This window comes from Homarus americanus, unplaced genomic scaffold, assembly GCF_018991925.1.
Source record: "Homarus americanus isolate GMGI-L3 unplaced genomic scaffold, GMGI_Hamer_2.0 scaffold1016, whole genome shotgun sequence".
In the NCBI taxonomy this organism is placed as follows: Eukaryota; Metazoa; Arthropoda; class Malacostraca; order Decapoda; family Nephropidae; genus Homarus; species Homarus americanus.
In genome coordinates, this window is record NW_024714383.1 from 1 (window position 1) to 24,462 (window position 24,462).

The 24,462-nt window shown below is 44.9% G+C and overlaps 2 protein-coding genes across 2 annotated transcripts; both read right to left on the bottom strand.

The window, feature by feature from the left end:
- Window positions 1–15,523: 15,523 nt before the first annotated feature.
- On the bottom strand, window positions 15,524–16,195 carry LOC121878675. The gene has a single exon (XM_042385004.1). It carries the CDS (start codon window positions 16,193–16,195, stop codon window positions 15,524–15,526), a length of 672 nt encoding a protein of 223 aa, XP_042240938.1.
- A 167-nt stretch (window positions 16,196–16,362) lies between these two features.
- On the bottom strand, window positions 16,363–17,740 carry LOC121878668. Its single transcript, XM_042384991.1, has 2 exons — window positions 17,167–17,740; window positions 16,363–17,018 (listed from the first exon to the last, which is right to left on the bottom strand). The coding sequence occupies exons 1-2, from the start codon at window positions 17,738–17,740 to the stop codon at window positions 16,363–16,365; spliced, it is 1,230 nt and encodes a 409-aa protein (XP_042240925.1).
- Between the last annotated feature and the right edge of the window lie 6,722 nt (window positions 17,741–24,462).

Genomic DNA, 24,462 nt, shown 5'->3' on the forward strand with positions numbered 1-24,462 from the left:
AGACAACGCTGAATATCGAGGTGAAGGGCTGCGCGATGTTGTGGGAGCTGGAGCGTCGTGGTCAGCCATGTCATCCATCTCTGCGGGGCTATCATCCGCCTGACTCATCCAGACGCTGGGTCCACGGCTACGTAAGGCATGAGACATAACTACTTCATCTGTGTACTGTGTCTTAAATCAGTGTTGACCGGTCAGCCCGTCGTATCAACAAGATTTCAGACAAAAAATTAATTAAATACACAGATAAGTAGGTTATATATATAAAATATATATAAGGGAGCCGCCGCGGTCAGTGAGTGTTAGTACATGTATGTGTGTGTGCGCGCGGGCAGTGAGAGCGGTCTCCTCGAGCTGTGAAGGGGTGTGGAGACGACGCTGTGAGGGGGTGGAGGGAGAGGCGGCGACTCACAGTCAGTCGCCAGTTACCCTCTGGACGCGGTCAGAGGAGGGTGCACTGAACTCTACCCCCCACAAATGCCCAGAACATGCCGTATACCTTGGGAATCCTTTAGAACAAGGTCACACATGAATGGCACGAAACACACAATGCACTAAACTGTCACTGACACTGCTCAAAGTTGCTAAATTCTTCGAGGACGGGTGGCGGGCGGCGGTTGACACAGGGCAAGGGGTCCATAAGCCGGCTTTCCACAAACTTCGCACTATCACTCGTAATTATCCAGTAAAAGTACGCATTGCGCCATGTTATGTTCTGGGTAATAAGTTCAATATACAGGAGCGAACACAAACACCTGCATAGATTTTGTAGGTTCGATTTACTGGATAAGAGATATGTACACAGAGGGAAGTAGTGCTCTCCTCAACCTGGCTGCTTGTCAACTGCTCTATAGACGACGTATGGCAAGTGATACATTAGCAGCTTCCATACGTCGCCAGGCACATTAATTAAGCATGTGGGACATCTTAAATACATTGCCACACACTGCTAGCTAGGCTGAATAAATAGTACATAAATGGAGCACATACATAATATACATACATAATATATAATCCAGCATACATAATATACATACAGGGTCATTACCTAATACCTGACCATTGTGGGCCTGGGCTCACCCTCCTCTGTATATATACACCTTGATTTGTATTTCTCTCTCTAGTCTGTACTCACCCCTGAAGATGTGAATTACACGAAAGCGCTTGGGAACTTCGTGTTTTCTTCTTTCCTTGTGGTTATCAGCATATATATATATATATATATATATATATATATATATATATATATATATATATATATATATATATATATATATATATATATATATATATATATTTATATATATTTATATATATTTATATAAATATATATATATATATATATGTATATATATACACACTTGACACAAAGCCTGTTCTATCGTGCTACCATCAGTGCCGTGAACCTCCACTGGGGATTGCCCATGCCAACTATATGGTCGGAGAGTAGGCATTTTACCGAATCCAGCAATCCCTGGTCACAAGCAGAGGGCAAGGGTTCGAATCCTGGCTGGTGAAGTCCTGATTTGTTTTTTTACATTTATTGGGCACCCCCCTACATCCTTGTGTAAGGTGAAGCGCAGAAGCGTTTACAGCGCCCAACAGGGAAGCATGCTAAGTTCATGCTTGCCTTATGTCTCATGAGTTAAGGGTGTAAAAGCTTGAAGAGTCGAGGGCGTAAAAGTCTGAAGAGTTGAGGGCGTAGAAGCCTGAAGAGTCAATGGTTTATGTCTAAGCAAGTTATTGGAAGCTCGAACAACTTGTCCCTGAATACGAATTCGCAACTTTCGATTTACCGCAGGTACCGACTTTGCTACTAGGTGAACAGGGACCAAGGGGACTAGAAAGAGTGTCCAAACAACTTCCGCCGGCCCGGGAATTGAACCCGTGATATCTTGCTTGTGAGGCAAGATTGGTACTGATCTACCACCTATGGTATTTTTTCTTCATGTTCATTTATAATAAAGATAATGCAGAGTATAAAATGCCATATACAATATTTATACATATTGTTATCTATACAGCCGTACTATGACTGTGTGTGTTCGTGTGTGTGTTGCCTCGTGATAGTTAGAGTGGGGCCCCCGTCCAGAAAGGACACTGTTCCAACCTCCAGTACCGACCCAGGTGGGCTAGAGATTATGGTTTCCGAGTGTACTTTACACTCTGAACAGAAACAGGCGACTTACTTTCTGATGATGATAATAATGAAGTATAGTGGCAAATGACATTGTCCTGGGAGAGGAGAGGAGAGAGAGAGGGAGAGCATAGAACGGTAAGTAAAGTAGTAGGGGGTGATAGCTGAGACGAGTTGATTGGTTGGGGTGATGGCCACACACAGCAGACGCCCTCCCACTCAAGGGAGGTTGGGGGGGGGATGCTAAGCTAGCTAGGTATTCATCAGTGTAATGTGTGTTAATTTATGTTTGTTAAGTGGTGATGTTATTTGTTCTCATATATGTGTAAAGTGGGTCTTGTTCTTCTAGGCAGTTCGTGGGTGTTTATATATATGTCTCGTGAGACGCCTAGGGCATTCTAGTGACATTTTTCTGTTGCTAGTCGGCAGGAGATAGATATGCCCGGAGAGCTCTAGAATGATCTAGGCTTATTGTATGTAAGCAAATCATAACAAAAATGATGCAATACATTCTAGAAAATCTCCCTAAACTTGCCAAAATATCTGCTGTTTGGGATAGAAAATTATGTCTTGGCATAACAATATGATGTGGAGAAATGTCCATATGAACTGTTCGATTTTGTGCTTATTTTTTTAGGTTACCGGTGAATCTCTAAATAATTTGAAATGCAAAATAATGGATCATCTTTGCGACTTGAGCAGAGACAATAGTGGCACTGATAATATATTTACCAGTTTTACTGTGAGGAGCGAAATGTTAAACCAAATACAGTATCTTGTTTTCCTTTGGGTAAATATATTATGCATATAAAGGCATTTCATGTAGCAACACCCATTATGTGGTGGTAATATCACAAAGAGAATTGTATTGAATTAATATTAAGTCTAACTTTTTTAGTCACAGAAGGCGCACAGTGTCTTTTGAGTCCACTAGGTGGCATTTTCTCAAATGAGAAGTCAAGATAGGAGAGGAAAATATGTTTAGTAGTTGATTAGTACGACGAAGTAGAAAAAATCATCGTTTTTGTTTCGTGCCTCATGAATACTTTACAAAACACCCTTTTATTGGCAGATGGAGATTCGGGACGCAGGTAATTGTGATGCTCCACGACCACCAGCTGAACAAAGACGCGTTTACCAATCAGGACTTCGTCGACAGACCTCCCTGGAAATTTTTTCGGTATGGGGAAGAAACTGCCAATGGTAAGTCTATTGGTTTCATTCGATCTCCGAGTCTTTTGGGTTGACGGAGAAGCTGTGGTTGTTCTAGACCCAGTTGGAAAATGAAATTTAACTGGAGAGGGAAACTCTGTGCTGCCTTTAAGTAAAGAGGGAAACTGTGCTGCTAACTTTAAGTAGAAAAGGAAACTGCGCTGCTGCCTTTAAGTGGAGAAGAATACTGTGTTGCTGCTGTTCAGGTGTCAAAGAGAAGGCAGAGACGATTTCTTGGATTTACTTATGCAGGTAGTCGTACAGAATTTCCGATGTGTACTGAACCAAAGACAGTCGGGCACTGATCCTGTGACCAGGGTCCGTTCCCCTAGGTGACGTCAGTCAAACGTCTAAGCATTTATACACAGAGTAGCAAAGTAGAACCTGGTGAATACGTACAGTCAGCCAAAAAAGTCGTGTCTGCGAAGCAGCAGGGATAGTTTGGGAAGGTTGGTAACTGTGAGTTGGGATATGGGTTGACGAGGACCATACATAAAGGTGCCAATTGTGATATTACACATGATGTAACATCTGTAATATATATTGAAATGTATCGTCAACATAAAACAAGCCTATAACATGTAAGAAGTGTTTAGCAGCAATGACAACGTGCTACCCCGCCCCCTGTCCACCGTCCTACCACACTCCCTCCCCCGGGTAGCAGGGAGTGGAGAACTTATCACGAAATTAACATCGGAATGAAAGGCAGAGTTCTGTGTTTTTACTGTATGTTTACTCTCCAAGCAATTCAAGATATACAGACCATGTCTGGTATTACATGGAGGCATGAGGTGACGTCGCTGTAATATCAGGAAGATCATTTGTTCCCATAAGTGGTGGAGCTTTGGTAAAGGGGTGAGGGAAACAGCCGCAGGTGTTACGCAAGGTGATGAACCAAAGCTATACACCCACCAGCAAATAGTCATATCATTATAATCATTCGGTTCTCTGTATTGGGTGACAGGAAACTGAGATGAGATATTACATGTTATCACGACTGACAAACGCCGCTTTATATTATCATAACCACGACGTTTCATAAGATTCCATACACACACACACACACACACACACACACACGTTATGAAACGTGTTTCATCGTTATTCCTTCCCCCAAAGTATTCCATTATCAAAGATGAATACGACATGACAACCTATATAAATTTATATTTCCATTTATTTGGATTACATGGAACACAGGATGATGCATAATGTTGCATCACAGAAAGACTTACACATGTAGACATTTAGAGACAGGTATTGATAAATGTTGGCCATAACCCAATTACCCGACATGTTATTCCCAATAATTTCCACTCGAAAGTTATATATAGGATATGAAAACGTGTAGTCAGGTAGTTTATGCATTTACAATTGACATAAAGTTAAAGGACCAACACAAGAGTCTAATTAGATATCCAGCCGCCATGTGCGTTAATAACCTCATTAATGCTCTTTGGCATGGACTCCGCAAGATTGAAGCATTTATTAGGGCGGCGTCTCAGTCGTTCCCACACTTCATTAGCACGTCGCTCTACAATTTCCCGGCTCCGTTCTTCGCCAACATCCCGGTTGCGAGTTATGATAGTCCATAGGTTTTCTATGGGATTTATGTCACAACCTTTGGGTGGCCAGTTTATAGGTTGAATCATAGGATGTTGATCGAGCCACAAGTTGACAGTGTTGCATGTATGGACTGGGCTGCACAAGTATAATTGGTTCCGGGTCAAGAATTGCCATCGCTCGGAGAGCGGTTAAGAAGACCTCTTCCAATATGTGAATGTAGTCGTCACTCGTGAATCTCCCCTCCAACACCACCAGCTCCCCTGGTCCGTATGCCCACACCCATCCCCACATATCCACAGTGACACGACCACTTGTAGCTCTCTCGTCAATGTTCATATATTTGTATCGTGTTTTAACTGGTCGCCAGCAGTATCGTGCTCTGGCTTTAACTGATGAGAAGCTCTTCTCATCCGTGTTCGTGTTCTGGGTATTAAGTTCTATATACAGGAGCGAACACAAACACCTGTATAGTTTTGTAGGTTCGGTTTACTGGATAAGAGTATGTACACAAGGGGCGTAGCGCTCCTCAACCTGTCCGTTGGTCAACTGCCTCTAGGCGGCATATGGTAAGTGATACATTAGCAGCTTCCATATGTCGCCAGGCACATTAATTAAGCATGTGGGACATGGTAAATACATTGCCACACGCTGCTAGCTAGGCTGAATAAATAATGTATATAAATGGAGCACATACATAATATACATACATAATATATAATACAGCATACATAATATACATACACCTCCCTCCCCCCTATGCGCTCATAGCAAAGTCTTGAGCGGACCTTTTCTTTTGGATCCGTTCTGAGCGTCGAGGGACTTGATCACTGGGAAGGGTATGGGACTCAACACTGGTGGCGGGGTCAGCAGAAGGCATTGTTACGGGGCGGAAAAACGGCGGTTCCTCCACCACACACGACCACTGGGTAACCGCACCTGGTAGTCCCGTGACCTACCGAGACCCATGACTACGCCTACTTTGTCCCAACGTAGGGAGGTCGGGTCCTGAACACGGACTTGGGTGCCGACACTCAACCTGGGGAGAGAACGGGCGTGGGCGTTGTAGCGGGCGACGACGTCTTGAACACGTTCGGCGGCTCGGCGATCACAATCCTCTGTCTTGGCCTGCCACTCCTTGGAGAAGGATTGAGGGTGAGCAGGGACACAAGAACGAAGGGGGCGTCCATACAAAACCTGGGCAGGGGAGCGTCCGGTGTAGTTAGGTGTGTTGCGGAGTTCAAGAAGACCCCGGTCGAAGGCCTCGCAGTCAATATTCCCAGAAGGGGCCACCTTAAGGATGAGGTGTTTCAAGGATTTGATAGCAGCCTCAGCGTGGCCGTTGGACTGCGGGTAATGGGGCGATGACAACACATGCCGGACTCCCCATCGGTCAAGGAACACAGCAAAGTCCCGGCTTGTGAACTGAGGCCCTCCGTCGGTTCGCAGGCGTACAGGAACGCCCACATCACGGAAGTAGTGGCGGAACTTGCTGATGGTGGCGGCAGACGTCGTGTCATTACCGCACTTGATGACAACCGGCCAACCAGAGAGATGGTCGACGATAACAAGGAAGGACTTTCCTGACACAGAGAAAAAGTCGGCCGACACAGACTCAAAGGGGCCGGTGGGGTGGTCTTCACACGCACGGACAACATTGGAGATGTCGGAGTTGATGCCGGGCCAGAACACAGTCTGTCGTGCACGTCGTTTGGTGGCCTCAGCTCCATGGTGACTGTCGTGAAGGCGAGCCAAGACGTGGGGACGTGATGCAGCAGGGACAACTACACATGCTCCCTACAGAACAAGGTCTCCATCGCAGTAGAGTTCATCGCGGAGTTTCCAATACGGGAGCAGGGTGTTGTGAAGATCGTAGCGGTTGCTAGGAAATCCGTTCCTCACACACTCGACGAGTCGGACGTAGGAAGGGTCATTTCGGGCCGCTATTCGAAGGTCCTCCATTGCCTTGTCGTCATCTGGTGACAGGCCCGAACGAAGGGATTGGACGGCGTGTAGAGTGACCACAGTCCTGACGGAAAGAGCGAGGTCGGCGTCGAGCACATGGCCTTCTGGAGTAGGGCGGCTGACAGGAGAGCGGGATAAGGCATCAGGGATGCAGAGCTCCTTACCGGCACGCCACACTGCTGTGAAGATGTACGCCGAGAGCTTCTCTTTCAGACGTTGGAGGCGAGGGTTCTCAATAGCGTCCAGCTTGTAGTGGTTGAGGATGGGAACAAGCGGGCGATGGTCGGTCACAAGGTGAAAGTGTTGCAGGCCTATGAGGTAAAACCTGCACTTGGACATCGCCCAAACCACAGCCAACAGCTCCAACTCAATAGTGGCGTAGCGCGTCTCGGTATCAGAGAGGAAACGCGAGCCACACTGGACGAGCCGGAACTGCCCTCCACCATGATCCTGCAGTAGGGAGTATCCCACACTGTACAAGCGTGAGGCATCTGTCTGCAGAACCGTCGGCAAGGCTGGGTCAAACGTGGCGAGGACAGGTGGACTAGACAGGGCCTGTTTCACTTGCTGGAAGGCCTTGTCGTAGTCGGGGGTCCACAGGAATGTCCTCTTTGGGCTCATCAGGGGGCGAAGTGGTTGGGCAGCTGCGGAGATGTCCGACGAAAACTCTGCTAACTGGTTGACGAGACCGATGAAGGACCTCAAGTTGGTGAGGTTAGCAGGGGTGGGAAAATCCGTGATGGCGCGGACCTTTTCCGTGTCAACTACGATACCATTCCCTGAGAGGGTGTACCTACAAAAGTCCACTAAAGAGCTTGCCAGAACAAACTTGTCGGCATTTAGGGTGATGCCGCGTGCTTCCGGCACCTGTTGAATACCTCGTAGATACGGCAGAGGTGATCCATGTAATCCTCATCGTACACGAGTATGTCGTCGACCACTTTCACGCAGTTTGCCAAACCTTGTAGAGCCATGTCACCTCGAAGACAGAAAGCGTCTCCTGTAGTGGCGAATCCCATGGGGCCACGGCAATAACTGTAACGTCCATGAGGGGTGATGAAAGTTGTGAGTGGTCGGTCTTCTTCGGCAAGCTCTATCTGCCAGTATCCACACAGGGCGTCCATCGTCGTGAAGAAGCGCGCCTTCGGGTTCACACTGCGTATAGCTGCAAAGGGCGTGGGAGAAGGGTGGGCAGGACGAGACACCTGGCTGTTGAGCTTGGAGAGGTCAGTGGTGATCCGAACACCACCTTTGGGTTTTGCGACGACTACCATAGGGTGACACCATGGAGACGGGTCATCACCGGCTGGTGCAATAATTTCTTGGGCGACCATGGAGTCCAGCTCGTTTTTGACCGCCTCACGGAAGGCCAGGGGGACCAGTCGAGGGGTGTAAATAGCGAAGGGCTTCGCGTCGTCCCTCAAGTGGATCCTCATGGGGGGACCTACGATCTTCTTGAGAGGCTTGAATTCCAGAGCAGACTTGGTCACCAGAACGTTGCTGAATCCCTTCAGGAAGTACTTCCGAGCATCCGAAGGAGAGGTGTCACTGGCAAGATGGCAGGGGTAGGGCAGCAGCAGGGTCGTTGCTGCTCCCTTCTTGCACCCTGTTGGAGTGTTTTACTTCAAGAATAGGTTTGGGGAAACCCTGGGAGATGATGGCCAACTCTTGACAATGTCTGTAGGACAGCAAAGGAGTCGGGACACCATTATGCACATCAATCCAGGCTTGACACGACCTGTTGCCAAAGGTGACTTGTGCTTGGAGTGAACCTAGGGCTGGGGCCATCTGTGAACCATCTGCCGTGAAGCGGAGATCCTTGGGAGGCGGTCCTAGATCACTTGGAGAGAGCCCCAAGCATTGCAAATGCTGGGGACCAATGACTGTAGCATCAGCGCCGGTGTCGGGCAACATCTGAAGACGGGATGACATACCCCCGTAGGTCACTATGACGCTGATGTACTGGGGGACTTTGGTCCTGGGACGTGAGGGGGAGCACACATTCCTAATATGGCTCGAGCGTTGTCCAGGGTTGTCATGCTTCTGATTGGAAGACTGTGGGCGGCCCTCACTGGTGGAAGGGCGCTGAAGCTTCCGCCGACGCTGTCCCTTGGGTTTGTTGGTAAGGCAACACTTGTCATAGTGGCCCAGACGACCGCACACATTGCACTGGACGTGCTTAGCTGGGCACGGCACTGTGAGTGACCAGTGGCCCTTACGGTCACAACTGTTACAGGTAGACTCAGCAGCTGGACACACCTGTGTTCCGTGCTGCTTACCACAGTTGTTACAAAATGAACCGGGCGTGGGCGTGGTGGGCGAAGGCGTTGAAGTAGACTTCTTGTCCTTCTTGTACCGGGACACAGCGCGTACAGCTGTAGGGGGAGCTCGGATGGCAGAGGTGGCACACCTGGCAGCCTCATAGGAGCGACATATCGTCAACACATCCTTGAGAGAAGAGGAAGAGTCGAGGGAGGTGAGCCGTTGGACAAGTTCCTCGTCCTTAACACCAATCAGGATCACCTGCTTCAACTGGGTCTCCTCGCACTGCTGGTGGTTACCTGAGCAATGAGCATATATCTACCTCTTCCGAGGCTCTCTTGAGTCGTACATAAAAGGCGTCAAAAGTCTCGCCCTCCATCTGTCTGCAGCTAAGCAATTCCCTCCTGCGCAGAGCTTCATTCTGCTGTCCTTTGATGTGCCGTTGTAGAATGTCCAGTACCTCCTCTACAGACAACGAAGAGGTCGGAGGTACCTGCAACGTATGTTCTAAGACATGCTGAGTTTCCAAGGACAGGCACATACGCAGCTGGATGAGTTGTTTAGGCTGTGACAAACTCTGGAGATCCACCATTGTAGAATAATCAGTCCACCGTCGCCGCCATTCACGAAAAGTCTGGAAATTCTCATCAGGCTTCAAGATGGGCGGTGTTTGAGCTGCTGCTTTAGGTGGGGCTGGGGGGCGTTAAGGAAGCATTGATGAGGTATCTGAACTAGTCAGTACCGAGGCAGTGTTAGAGCCAGGGGCTTGGTTAACAGTGAGGCGAGATATCAAAGCTTCAAACCGTGCACTGTCTTCCAATCTCCGTTGGTGGTCTCTCTCTGCCTCTGCTTGCCTTCTGTGTTCATCCGCCACACGTCTGTTAGCTTCATCCTCGCGCCTTTCATCTCTCATAAACTTCATTAAAGCAATTATCTCTGGAGACAACGCTGAATATCGAGGTGAAGGGCTGCGCGATGTTGTGGTAGCTGGGGCGTCATGGTCAGCCTGGTCATCCATCTCTGCGGAGCTATCATCCGACTGACTCATCCGGGCGTCGGCTCCACGACTGTGTAAAACACGAGACATAACTACTTCATCTGTGTACTGTGTCTTAAATCAGTGTTGACCGGTCAGCCCGTCGTATCAACAAGATCTCAGACAAAAAATTAATTAAATACACAGATAAGTAGATTATATATATAAAATATATATAAGGGAATCGCTGATGTCAGTGAGTGTGTGTGCCGGGCGGGCAAGAGCGTCTCGCCATGAGGGTCCTCGAGCTGTGAGGCGGTGTGGAGACGACTAGGAGCGTCAGTTACCCTCTGGACATGGTGAGAGAAGGATGAGAAAAACTTTACTCTTTACAAATGCCCAGAACATGCCGTGTACCTTGGGAATCCTTTAGAACAAGGTCACACATTTATGGCACGAAACACACAATGCACTAAACACTGCACAAAAAATCACTGTCACTGACACTGCTCAAAGTTGCTAAATTCTTCGAGGAGGGCGGTTGTAAGTTGAAGCAGAGAGCCGGCTTTCCACAAACTTTGCACTTTCACTCGTAATTATCCAGTAAGACTAGACACTGCGCCATGTTCGTGTTCTGGGTATCAAATACTATCTACAGGAGCGAACACAAACACCTGGATAGTTTTCGTAGGTTCTATTTACTGGATAAGAGATATGTACACAAGGGGAGTAGCGCTCCTCAACCTGTCTGCTGGTCAACTGCCTCTAGGCGGCATATGGTAAGTGATACATTAACAGCTTCCATATGTCGCCAGGCACATTAATTAAGCATGTGGGACATGGTAAATACATTGCCACACGCTGCTAGCTAGGCTGAATAAATAATGTATATAAATGGAGCACATACATAATATACATACATAATATATAATACAGCATACATAATATACATACAATCGGTAAATATAACATTGTGCCAGAATATTGGGTCGACGCCAAGGTATTCCAAAGCAAATCCAAGCCGAGCCTCCCTGTGAGCTTGTGTTAATTTTTTTTTTTTGCTGGAACGTAGCAGTTTATAACGGTCTTGTGGAGACGGTTTCTACTCGTTTGAGGATTACAGGGGAGCATGAGTTCTCCGGTGAGGTCGATTACTGTCTTCTTAGGTGTGTTGTCTACTGCAGCCAGCAAACGGGCATCCTCGTCTTGTGTGGTTACCCGGGGTCTGCCACTCCTTGGTCTTGTCGTCAGAGAACCCTCCTCCTGCCACCTAGTGATCCACCTCTGAACTGTTTTCTTAGACACACCCATGGTCTGTATTTCCTGTTTTGTTAGGAGAGTAAACATACAGTAAAACACAGCGCTCTGTCTTTCATTCCGATGTTAATTGCGTGATAAGTTCTCCACTCCCTGCTACCGGGGGAGGGAGTGTGGTAGGACAGTGGGCAGGGTGCGGGATAGCACGTTGTCATTGCTGCTAACGCTTCTTACATGTTATAGGCTTGTTTTATGTTGACGATACATTTCAATATATATTACAGATGTTACATCATGTGTAATATCACAATTGGCACCTTTATGTATGGTCCTCGTCAACCCATACCCCAACTCACAGTTACCAACCTTCCCAAATTATCCCTGCTGCTTCGACCTACCTGCTCGACTATTTACAGGGTTTGGAACGCAGACACGACTTTTTTGGCTGACTCTACATAACATCATGACATAACGGCAAGCAGGCACATACATACATGCGTGGTATACATAGTATTGCATAAATACATGATGTACAGTATATAGTACATGTACATAATACATACATAGACTACATAATACATACTGTATATGGTACATAGTATACATGACTATAAGATACCTCCATCTCTTCTCCTGGGGAAAAGAAGTAAAAATAAAAATAGGATGAGAGTGTGTCTGCCAGGGGCTGGGGTGGGGGATATAGTTGACAGGATGGACAATATCTTGTCTGGTAATGGGAACAAACCCATTATCTGCCTCAGTGCAGGAGGCAACGATATTGGCCGGTGTAGGAGTGAAGAGCTTCTTGATAAGTTCAAAACAGCTATAGATCGTATTATGACTAAGGGAGGGATCCCTATCATATGTGGTGTCGTGCCTAGAAGGAGAGTTAGCAATGAATGGTTGTCAAGGGAAGTTGGTGTCAACGGCCGTCTTGACGGATATTGCAAGTCAATATCAGTCCCATTCATTGACAACTGGGACAACTTCTATGGCAGAAGGGACCTTTATGCTAGGGATGGGGTGCACCTGTCTCGGGAGGGGGTGGCAACCCTGGCTGGGTCTCTAGAGGGGCAGTTCAAAAGATATCGAAGTCTTTAAACTGCTAGGGGAACATGAGGTCATGGGGGTGGAGGAGACTGCAGTGGGAGCGGGTAAACAAAGTGAGAGATTACAGGGAAATAGTGTTAGGAATGATGACAAAACTAAAGCAGACAGGGAGTTTAAACCTAAACGCGGTAAAGGGAGGACTCAGAACACGACTAACTTAAATGTCTACTACGCAAACAGTAGAAGTATGAGATACAAAATGGATGATATTAGGGCCTTAGTTTGTACCGAAAAAATCGACATATAGCATTCACTGAAACATGGATCAACCTAGACTCACGTGAGTTACCGGTCGAATACCAAATTGCAGGTTACAAATTGTTCCATACCGATAGGCAGACCAGGAAAGGAGGCGGAGTAGCAATCTATGTCTGGGATAATCTGAAGTGTGAAATAAATAAGGAAATAAAAACTCAGCGGAATACAGAAACAATTTGGATAGAATTAATCGACAGTAGGGAAAAATTAATCACAGGAGTAATATATAGGCCTCCCAATCTTGATTGAGTCAATGAGAGACTTATCTGGGATGAAATGCGCAGGGCTTCCATACACAACAAAGTCTGTATAGTAGGCGACTTTAACCTTGGCTAAATAGATTGGACTGACCTTACGGGTAACTCAGAATCAGAGGATTTTCTCGAAACGATCCAGGACTGTTTCCTAAGTAAACATATAACCGAACCCACCCAGGGTAGTAATATACTCAATTTAGTTCTGTTGAACAGAGAAAACCTCATTAGCAATGTCGAGGTAGGGAACGAACTTGCAAAGAGTGATCACAAAGAAATTAGATTCCAGTTAGATTTTCAGGGCAGACGTAAGGAAAATTCCACTAGAGTACCAGATTTCAGAAGGGCAAACTTTGACAGTTTAAAGAGGCAGCTGAGAGAAGGGGTGTCGCACTTGGGCGTGAACCTGACAGATGACACCGCCCTGATAACGAGATCTGAGATAGCCGAGTTCCACGACAATTTAAATAATGAGTTACTTAATGCACAAAGGCAGAACATACCATACAAAAAACTCAGATCAGACAACAATGACCCTAAATGGATAAATAATTATTTAAAGAACATCATTGGCCAAAGGAAGGCGAAAGGTAGAAGGATAAATCATGGCGAAATTTACCTCCAGGATCATTATAAGGTATTGGCGAGTTGGGTTAAAACCGAGATAAGGAAAGCCAAGAGGAATAATGAGGTAAGGATAGCAAGGGAGGCGAAGACAAACCCCAAAGGATTCTACCAAATGTATCAAAGTAAAACACGAGAAAAGATTGGACCAATACGGTCAGATACCGGCGAGCTCACTGACAACGACGGAGAAATGAGCAATAATTTGAATAAATATTTTTCAACAGTTTTCACCACCGAAAATGTAAACATGATACCCGAGGCACCGACTCTATTCAGAGATAGTGAAGAAAACAAATTAAGTGAGATAGTAGTGACTAGTAGTGATGTTAGTAAGCAAATAGACAAACTAAAGCCTAATAAGTCACCTGGTCCCGATGAGATATTTGCCAGAGTATTAAAGGAATGTAAGGAAGAGCTTAGTATGCCCTTAGCAAAGTTGTTTAACATGTCCTTAAAAACAGGTGCAGTACCAGAATCCTGGAGGATAGCGAATGTAATACCGATTTTCAAGAAGGGGGATAGATCACTATCCTCTAACTACTGCCCAATCAGCCTAACATCAATAGTAGGCAAATTACTTGAATCAATTATTTCAAACTCTATTCGAAACCACCTGGGGAAGCACAAGTTGATCAATGATTCCCAACATGGCTTCACAAGCGGGCATTCATGTCTAACTAATCTATTAAAATTCTTTTCATCAGTTTTCGAATCGGTGGACGAAGGGCACAATTATGATGTGGTATATCTCGACTTTAGCAAAGCCTTCGACAGAGTCCCCCATGAAAGACTAATTAGAAAGGTAGAAGCACATGGCATCAAAGGTAGTACAGTATCCTTAAATGGATCAGGGCGTGGTTATAGGACAGGAAACAGCGAGTGAGCATTAACGGCATTACGTCCCATTGGAGCAACGTCACTAGTGGAGTTCCCCAAGGCTCAGTACTTGCACCATTATTATTTATTATATACATAAATGACACAGATATCAGCATAGACAGCAACATAAGTAAATTTGCTGATGACACTAAAATAGGACGTGTAATTAAATCTGAAGAGGACTCTGCAAAACTACAGGAAGATCTAAACAAATTTTTCTAATGGTCTGAAAAATGGCAGATGAAATTCAACGTGGACAAATGTAAAGTACTCAGTATTGGAGATGTAAACAGGGAAACCAGATACCAGATGAACAACGATGCCATAGAGAAATTCGACTGCGAGAGAGATTTAGGAGTAATGATAAGTAGGAACCTTAAGCCAAGTAAACAATTTGTTTTTGCTCTTAACAAGGCTAATAAAGTACTTGGGTTCATACAAAGGAGTGTTAGTTACAAGACTAGTGAGGTCATCCTAAAACTGTATCTTGCACTTGAGACCACACCTGGATTACTCAGTTCAGTTCTGGTCACCGTATTACAGAATGGATATAGAATCCTTGGAAAGAATTCAGAGGAGAATGACAAGAATAATCCCGGGCATTAGGAACCTTGAGTATAGAGACAGGTTAAAGCATCTGAATTTGCACTCCCTCGAGAGACGTAGAGCGAGGGGCGACCTGATAGAGGTGTATAAATGGAAGTCAGGGCTAAACAAAGGGGACATTACAAAGGTACTCAAACTACCCAACCAGGAGGGAACTCGTAACAATGGTTTTAAATTAGACAAATTTAGATTTAGGCGTGAAATAGATAAACACTGGTTTGGAAACAGAGTAGTGGATGAATGGAACAAGTTACCAAATATCATCATTAACTCGAATACACTGAATAGCTTCAAACATAGGTTGGATGCTTATATGAGCAATAGGGGTTGGGTGTATACGGGACTGCCCAGTATGGGCCAATAGGCCCGCTGCAGTTTCCTCCATTCTTATGTTCTTATGTTCTAAACGCATGGCGAGGACTAGAGGTCCAGACGGTCAGGACATCTGCGATGGCAATGGGTTTGACAGCTGGGTGCCTCAAGTGGCAGGGAAAAGCAAACTTGACGCTTTGACGGCTCCGGCGTCTGAGGTGTTGGTGACGCCTCGGGGATGTCCATGGACTTGGTGGTATCATAGGCTGATGAGTGATGTGGCTGTAAGAAGCGGTTACGCCAACACAAGCGACCACTAGGCAGTTTCATATGGTAGTCACTGTGGCGACCAACACCGAATACAGTCCCGACTTTGTCCCAGCGCTTCGAAACATGGTCCTGGATATGTACGGCAGCACCAACTCTGAGGGGGGCCAGGGACCGAACGGAGTGGTTGTAATACTGCTCAGACTTCTGTTTGAGGGTGAGTTGGCGACCGTCACAATCATCCGCTACGTCTTGCCACTCGGGAGCAAACGAACTGTGTGCTAGCATCGCCGTCCGTAAAGGGCGGCCAAGTAGAATCTGTGCTGGAGACCTGCCATCTGGACGGGGCGTGTTGCATATCTCCAAAAGACCACGGTCGAAGTCTTCATCGTCTAGGTTACCGTTGGTAGTAGTTTTCATGATAAGTTGTTTTACTTGTTGAACACAAGTTTTGGCATGCCCGTTCGATTGCGGGTGATGTGGAGACGAGTTGTCATGATTGACGCCCCACATCTTGAGAAAGAACCTGAACTCCGAGCTTGAAAACTGGGGTCCACCATTAGAACGGAGGCGAACAGGAACCCCTACATTCACGAAAAAGCTCCGTAGTAACTTAATACTGCTACGTGTGGTGGCGTCTCTTCCGTATTCTCTAACGTGTGGCCACCCAGAAAGCCGATCTACGTAAAGCAGGTCGTTCTTGCCAGCGTAGGAAAAGGGGACTTAGAGGCATCTTCAAAAGGCCTGGGTGGGGGCGGGTCACACATCAGAGGCTTCTTGACTCGGAATGGCAGGAGGGTTTGGCATGCGTTACATGACTGTACATTGTTCACAATGTCACTTGTGATGCCCGGCCACCATAGTGTCTGGCAGGATTTGCGTTTAGTAGCTTCTTTACCTCGGTAGGAGTCATGGAGTCGGTAGAGACCATTACGGCGGGCTGCTGCAGGGATGACAATGCAGGCACCGTGTAGTCCTTCATCTATGGAAAGGCTGTCCCTAATTTTCCAAAAATCCCACAAGGCTGGAGGTACCTTCTTCCTATCCATAGGGAACACCAAAGCTACTGCATCATAGAGCAGCAGCCTTACGTAGGTCATCGAGGTCTCTGAGATGGCCGCGAGGCCGCGATGACACTTCCAATGCTCGGGCCAACACACAGCTGACGAGGGGTCGTCAACTGGTGCATGGGAGGGCGAGTCAGGGATGGCATGATCCACACCCTTACGCCATACTGCCTTGTAGGTAAACTGCACTGTTTTTTCCTTTAGACGATGAAAACGCAGGTCGATTGTGTATTCATTGATGATGGGCACAAGGGGCTTGTGGTCGATGACTAGAGTAAATTGGTAGTCCTAGCAGATACATTCGATATCTATGCATTGCCCACACTGCTGCGACTAGCTCAAGTTCCAAAACTGCTTCTTGTGTTTCTGCATCACTCAAAAAACGGGATCCACACTAGATCAGACTCCACTTCTCACCGTGTTGTTGCAGGAGAACGTAACCAAGTCCTTTGAGGCGGGAAGCGTCGGTCTGCAGCATTGTCGGTAGCGCCAGATCAAAGTGGGCGAGTACTGGGGTCGTGGATAGAGCCTGCTTCACGGTCTGGAAAGATGATTGGTGTTCAGGAGTCCACACAAATTCGTACTTTGGGGTGAGTAGTGTGCGGAGTTTATCAGCAGCCGATGCAATGCTTGGTGTGAAGTCTGCCAATTGATTTACTAGGCCTAAAAAAGACCAAAGGTCTGTGATGTTGGTAGGAACAGCAAACTCTGCGATCGCCTTGATTTTCTCACTGTCTGCTCTTACTCCACCAGCTGATACTCCAAAACCACATAATTGTACCGATTTGGTAGCAAACACAAATTTGCTACGATTCATGGTAATTCCGTGTTGGCGACACCATAGCAAAATCTCCCTGACCCGCTGGACGTGTTCTCCGTAGCTAGAATCCCATACGAGGATAGCATCAACCACCTTCACGCATTTACCAAAGTTTGCGAGTGCTATGTCACCTCGTCGGAAAAAGTCATTTCCCGTGGAAATGAGGTCCATGGGACCTCGGAGTGATAAATGTCGTCACTGGCTATGGCCCCTCAGCTAGTGGTATCTGCCAGTAGCCCAGCATGGCATCCATTGTAGAAAAAAACCTTGAGCCTGAGGTTATCTCCATGACAGCATTACGTGAAGTAGAGGCAGGATGGGCTGGGTGAAAAACCTAATGGTTTAATTTCGTAAGATCCAGTGATGCGGACACCACCATTTTTCTTGGGGACAACCACCATAGGGTGACACCACTCTATTACCTCGTCCCCCCACTGAACCCCTGCTGCACCATACTATCCAGCATCGCTTTTGTGTCTGATCACCATGCAAGAGGAATTCCCCGAGGGTTTGACATTCTCCTGGAGATGGATTTTCATCGGTGGAGCCCAAATAGCTTGCAGCTTCGCACCCTCATTGAAGTCCTCAGGTTCTACAAGAACGTCCTTAAACTCCTCCAGATTTGCTTGTAGTCCATTGTCCTCCGCTCGTCACTTAACATGTCCATACTGCCGCCTGTTGAGCAATGACCATGGAGCTTGTTTATCTGTCTTGGATAATCTTGGGGAATAAAGTGGAGTGCTTGAGCATCGTACCATGAAAGAAGGGCGTCATCTATCTCCTTGAATACGTCAATAGTGGTGTCTACAGAGACGTCTTCAAGGGTCATGGTTTCTGTGAACGAGGCCAAAGGAGTCAACTTGTTACTATTGGTTACAAAAATCTCCTCATCGTGTGAAGGAGATAGATCGGCTTCTGTGAGGCCTAACTGCTGCATCTGGTATGGTCCAATCGAGGTCGTCTCGGCACCGGTGTCAGGCGTAAACCAGAGTGGTCCTTGCCTGATCTTTGAAGTGACCGTACTGGATATGTTGATGTTTACCTTAGATGCACAACGATTGGGGCGGATCCTGTGGACGTTTCCAACCTTGAGACAGAATGCAGCTCCCTGAGGTGTGGAACTCTGCACTTTCCTTCTATGACATGTTTTCCTTAGTGCCTTATGAAATTACAGTGGTTACACTTTTTACCCCAGGCTGAGCACCGTTTCTCCCGACCTCCAGGATGCTGTGTTATTCCACAACCGCCACACTGTGTCGGCTGCGTTCCTCTGCTTTGTGTGGGACCCACTGCGCTGCCACTGCTTGTGACCAGTCAATCTGTTTAGGGATTTGCTGCTGCTTGAGAGGTCTGCATCGGTGTTGTAAGCAGACCCTTTCACTACGACACAAGTTTAAGGCCGTTGGCAGTACCGGGGAAGGGTCGATAGCCAAAAGTTTCTTTCTAGTTTGACGACGCTCCTCAAACCTCACTCGACGTAGAGCCACTTTGCGCTGCCGCTGTAGGTGCTCCTTAATGCGTGTGAGAACGTCATCAACTGTCATCCTCAGTGACACCAATAGCATGTGCTAATGTGGCCCTCATTTCAGGCGTCAGACAAGGCTGGAGATATGCTAGCTGGATGCGTAGTGGTTGACTCTTGAGTTGGAGTAATTCCACATAATCAGCTCATGCACCACACCACAGCTTAAATTCACGCAAGCTACGTTGGGCGAGAGTTTGTGAGGTGCCAGAGCCTGGGGCTGACGTACCTGGGGACAAGGCTGCTCCGTCGCTGCTGTCGGTGACGTGCCTGCCGTGATCGAACCGTTCGAATCGCCTCTATCCGCACCCTGCGAACCGGGGGCAGAGGTGACTGCGCTGGATGCGTTTAACGCTTGACGAATGGCGACACGGTCAGCTCTGGCAGTGTCCGCTGCAGCAGCCTGAGTGTGTTGTCGCCGAACTTCAGCTTCGTGGAACTACTCCTGTTGCCATTTTTACTGTTGTTGTTGTAGTTGTAGCTGTTGTTATAGCTGGAGGCGGTCCTCTTCGGCCTGTAGCTGCTGAGCTTCCATAAGCGCGGCCAACCTGTCCAAGGCGGAAGGGTTAAACTCCTGTGATGGCGGGTTTGGTGCACCAGGTGGACTGGTTGCTACACACTTGGGAGACATAGCAGGAGGAGCGGCGACTCACGATCCAAGTACTGGTTACCGGGTGGGACTAATGGTCTTAACAAGCAGCCGGTATCTCGTTACTCCGTCACTTCTGCTTCTATCTCTTGTTGTCGTCTCTTGTAGATACGATCCTACACATTGCGCCATATTCATGTATCAAAGAGAAGGCAGAGACGATTTCTTGGATTTACTTATGCAGGTAGTCGTGCAGAGTTTGAGATGTGTACTAAACCAAAGGCAGTAGGGCATTGATCCTCATTCCTCTGACCAGGGTCCGTCCCTCCATGTGACGGACGTCACCGTCTTAGCACAAATGCGCATTGATACACAGGGTGAATACGTACACTCGCACCATAAAGTATCGGTGCAGGGTGAGATCGACGAGTTCCGAAACGATACGTATACACTGTGATATGTCGGGAAGGTTGGTAAGTGTATCCTCATAACCCCCTCCCCCCCTCCACTAGGTGTTGCCATATGGCTGCCAACATACGGCTGGAACAACTCGCCTTTCCCAATACCTATCGTCACTGGTCTCAAATTGTTCACACTACAGTATGCACGGATACTTTTTGTTGCGAGTGTACATAACATCATGACATGAGAGACAAGCAGGTACACACATACAAGGTATACTTGTACATAGCAATGCATAAATACATGATGTACATATACATAATACATACATCGTGGAGAGGGAAATTTATATATATATATATATATATATATATATATATATATATATATATATATATATATATATATATATATATATATATATATATATATATATATATATATATATATATATATATGCAAGTAAATCACTGTAGGTGCGATTGATCCAAGTATATGCTGACAACCACACGGAAACAAGAAAATACGAAGTTCCCAAACGCTTTCGCATCTGTCAACATGAATTTGAGTAATGGGATGTACAAACTGGATAATTTTGTGATTAAGAAGATTTTTAAGCAGGTGAGAAGGTTGGGTCATCTTTCCCTATGATCTGACTACGGACAGCTGCTGAGCTTAGAGATGGCATGGTCAATTTCTTTGGATTAAGAAGATTAGTAAGGGTTACTGCCATATGACCGGAACATTGTGGACCCCTGCTGTCCCCTAGGGATTTAATCTCACTCTCCTCTACTGGATATATTAGCCTTCTCAAATATTTGTCCTTAGTCTGCACTCGCCCCTGGAGATGTGAGTTACACGAAAGCATTTGAGAACTTCGTGTTTTCTTGTTTCCTTGTGGATATCAGCATATACTTGGATCATGCGCACCTACAGTGATTTACTTGTATATATATATATATATATATATATATATATATATATATATATATATATATATATATATATATATATATATATATATATATATATATATATATATATATATATATATATATATATATATATATATATATATATATATATATATATATATATATATATATATATATATATATATATATATATATATATATATGCAAGTAAATCACTGTAGGTGCGATTGATCCAAGTATATGCTGACAACCACACGGAAACAAGAAAATACGAAGTTCCCAAACGCTTTCGCATCTGTCAACATGAATTTGAGTAATGGGATGTACAAACTGGATAATTTTGTGATTAAGAAGATTTTTAAGCAGGTGAGAAGGTTGGGTCATCTTTCCCTATGATCTGACTACGGACAGCTGCTGAGCTTAGAGATGGCATGGTCAATTTCTTTGGATTAAGAAGATTAGTAAGGGTTACTGCCATATGACCGGAACATTGTGGACCCCTGCTGTCCCCTAGGGATTTAATCTCACTCTCCTCTACTGGATATATTAGCCTTCTCAAATATTTGTCCTTAGTCTGCACTCGCCCCTGGAGATGTGAGTTACACGAAAGCGTTTGAGAACTTCGTGTTTTCTTGTTTCCTTGTGGATATCAGCATATACTTGGATCATGCGCACCTACAGTGATTTACTTGTATATATATATATATATATATATATATATATATATATATATATATATATATATATATATATATATATATATATATATATATATATATATATATATATATATATATATATATATATATATATATATATATATATATATATATATATATATATATATATATATATATATATATATATATATATATATATATATATATATATATATATATATATATATATATATATATATAAATATATATATATTTTTTTTATGGACTCTAGCCCACCCGGGCACAGGTCACCGACCCACAACGGAGCCTAGGGGACGAGAAAATAAGACTAAAAGGAAGTTAAAAATAGAAACGAAAAAGATTATATTAATCTACACCACGAAAATGCCGGACAACCAGCTTTTTTAAATGAGACAGTTTGTAAGAGTATGGAAACACAGAAGAAGGCAGTGCATTCCACAGTTTGGCTGTGTGAGGAAAGAAGAAAAGGTGGGCACTACGGGCAAGACGTGTGTTACGAGCCCAAGGTCTTGCCGGCGGTACACATGATGCCAAATCCACCAAACATTGCCCGTTAAAGTACCTGTAAAAGAGAGAGAGTGAAGCAACATTGAGGTGAAGAGAAAGGGAAGAAAGATTATCAACTAAAGCGGGAGAGTTAATAAGACGAAATGCCTTTGATTTCATCCTATCTAACAGTTGGACAGATATGAGAGCAGTACTCCAAGTTAGGACGAATGAATCCCTTATATGCTTGAACCAGCTGCTCAGGAGTAAAATAGCTAAGGCATCTGTACAGCATTCCCAATTTTCAGGAGGCAGCTTTAGCAATGTTGTGGATGTGTGGCTTCCATAACTTATTAGAGGAAATGGTGAGACCTAGCATATATTAGAACTTGGCAGAATGATTGCGTTCTCAAATGTGGTTGGTGGGAGATCATCTAATTTGGAAAGTGTAGTTGGTAAATACTGTGTTTTATTACTTTTGAATTTAACCAAGTTTCTACCCTCCCATTCGGAGATACTGCACAGATCCGCATTGATAGATGAAATGATATCAGCTCTAGAAGCAGATCTAGTTTCAGAATTATGGGACGGGAAAAATGTGAAGATGAGTGGAGAGTAGAATCGTCAGCATAAGAATGGATAGAATTAATCTTAGTGTGAAGTAAATCATTGATAAGAGAATGAAAATAGTAAGTGAAAGAACAGAACCCTGTGAGATACCACTATTGGGAGAGAAAGAGCGAGATATCGATCCCTCGACAACATCTGCCATGGATCGGTTTTCAAGGAAGCTAGAGATTAGAGAACAAAGTGGGGGCGAGAAACCATAAGAGAGGATTTTAGAAAGCAAAGACTTGTACCATACCCTGCCAAATGCTTAGGAGATGTCGAGGGCCACGGCGAAAGTTTCCCCAAAATCCCTAAGAGAGGATGACCAAAGATGGGTGCCGTAAGAGAGCAGATCATCAGTAGATCTCGCACGTTGAAAGCCATACCAGTGATCCGACAAAAAAGAAAAGCGTTCAAGAAGGCGGAGAAAATAAGAGTTTAAGATAGTTTCGAAAATCTTAGAGAGGGGTGAATTTAGGGCAATGGGTCGATAGTTAGAGGGATTAGAATGGTCACCCCTTTTCGGGATGGGCATGAACCAAGGCATGCTTCCAAGAAGGAAAAGTTTGGGTTTTCTGGCAAAGGCTTATATTCAGGTAATGGAAATGAGAAACGGGAAATATTAATTGACTTTTGTAAGGAAAACAAGATGACAATTGTATATGGATGGTTTTAACAACACCCTAAGCATATCTATACATGGGTCTCACCACAAGACAATATAAACAACTTAGTCAAGACTTAAATAGATTACATTTTAATTCGGGAAAGATTCAGAAATTTGATAAGCCAAACCAGGGACAGATTGTGGGTCAGCTCACATCCCAGTAATGAATTTAGTGAGGCCAAAATTTCAAAATTTGAAAAGAAAAACTACGGATAAAACCAAACGGGAGTTAGGCAAACTAAAAACTGGGGCAGGGATAGAGTATATTATTGAAACCGAAAATAGATTTGTATTTTCTAAATGGTGAATTTGATAAACAAGGACCAGCACAACAATTTAATAATTCCAAAGAAATAATGTTAGAGACTGGGGAAAAGGTTATAGAACATAGGGGGAACGAAGCTAAAGGTGAGTGGATGACAAATAAAATTTTAAAGAAAATAGATAGAGGTAGACGAATAAAGATGTTAAGAGGAAGTGAGGCTTACAAAGAACTTAACAAAGAAATTTGAAAAAAAGTAATGTAAATAGACTTGACAATACTAAATAGAAAAGAAATGTAAGGAGGTCGAAGAGGATGACGAAAGGCATAACTGTATGGAATTTTACAAAAAGTAACATATGAACCCCCCAAAACACAAAATAGAAATGAGCAGAGTATGTAGAAGAACTATACAATGATAAGGATAAAGTAGAGATAAGAAAAGAAAAGTAAATAAAGATCGAACTACCAATTCTGGAATCAAAAGTTGAGGCAGCTGTGAGCAAAATAAAAACTGATAAAGCTTGGAGGGTTGATCAGCTTCCAGCAGAATTTAAAATAACAAATGGGCACGAATGAAATAAATTGTTTGACTAAAATATTTAATTTTATATACCTCAGAGGTGACCATTTCAGTGATTTCAAAAATTTAATATTTGTATCTAATATAATATAGGACTAGGCGTGTGTCTGTTTGTCTGTTTGTGTGTCTGTTCTGGG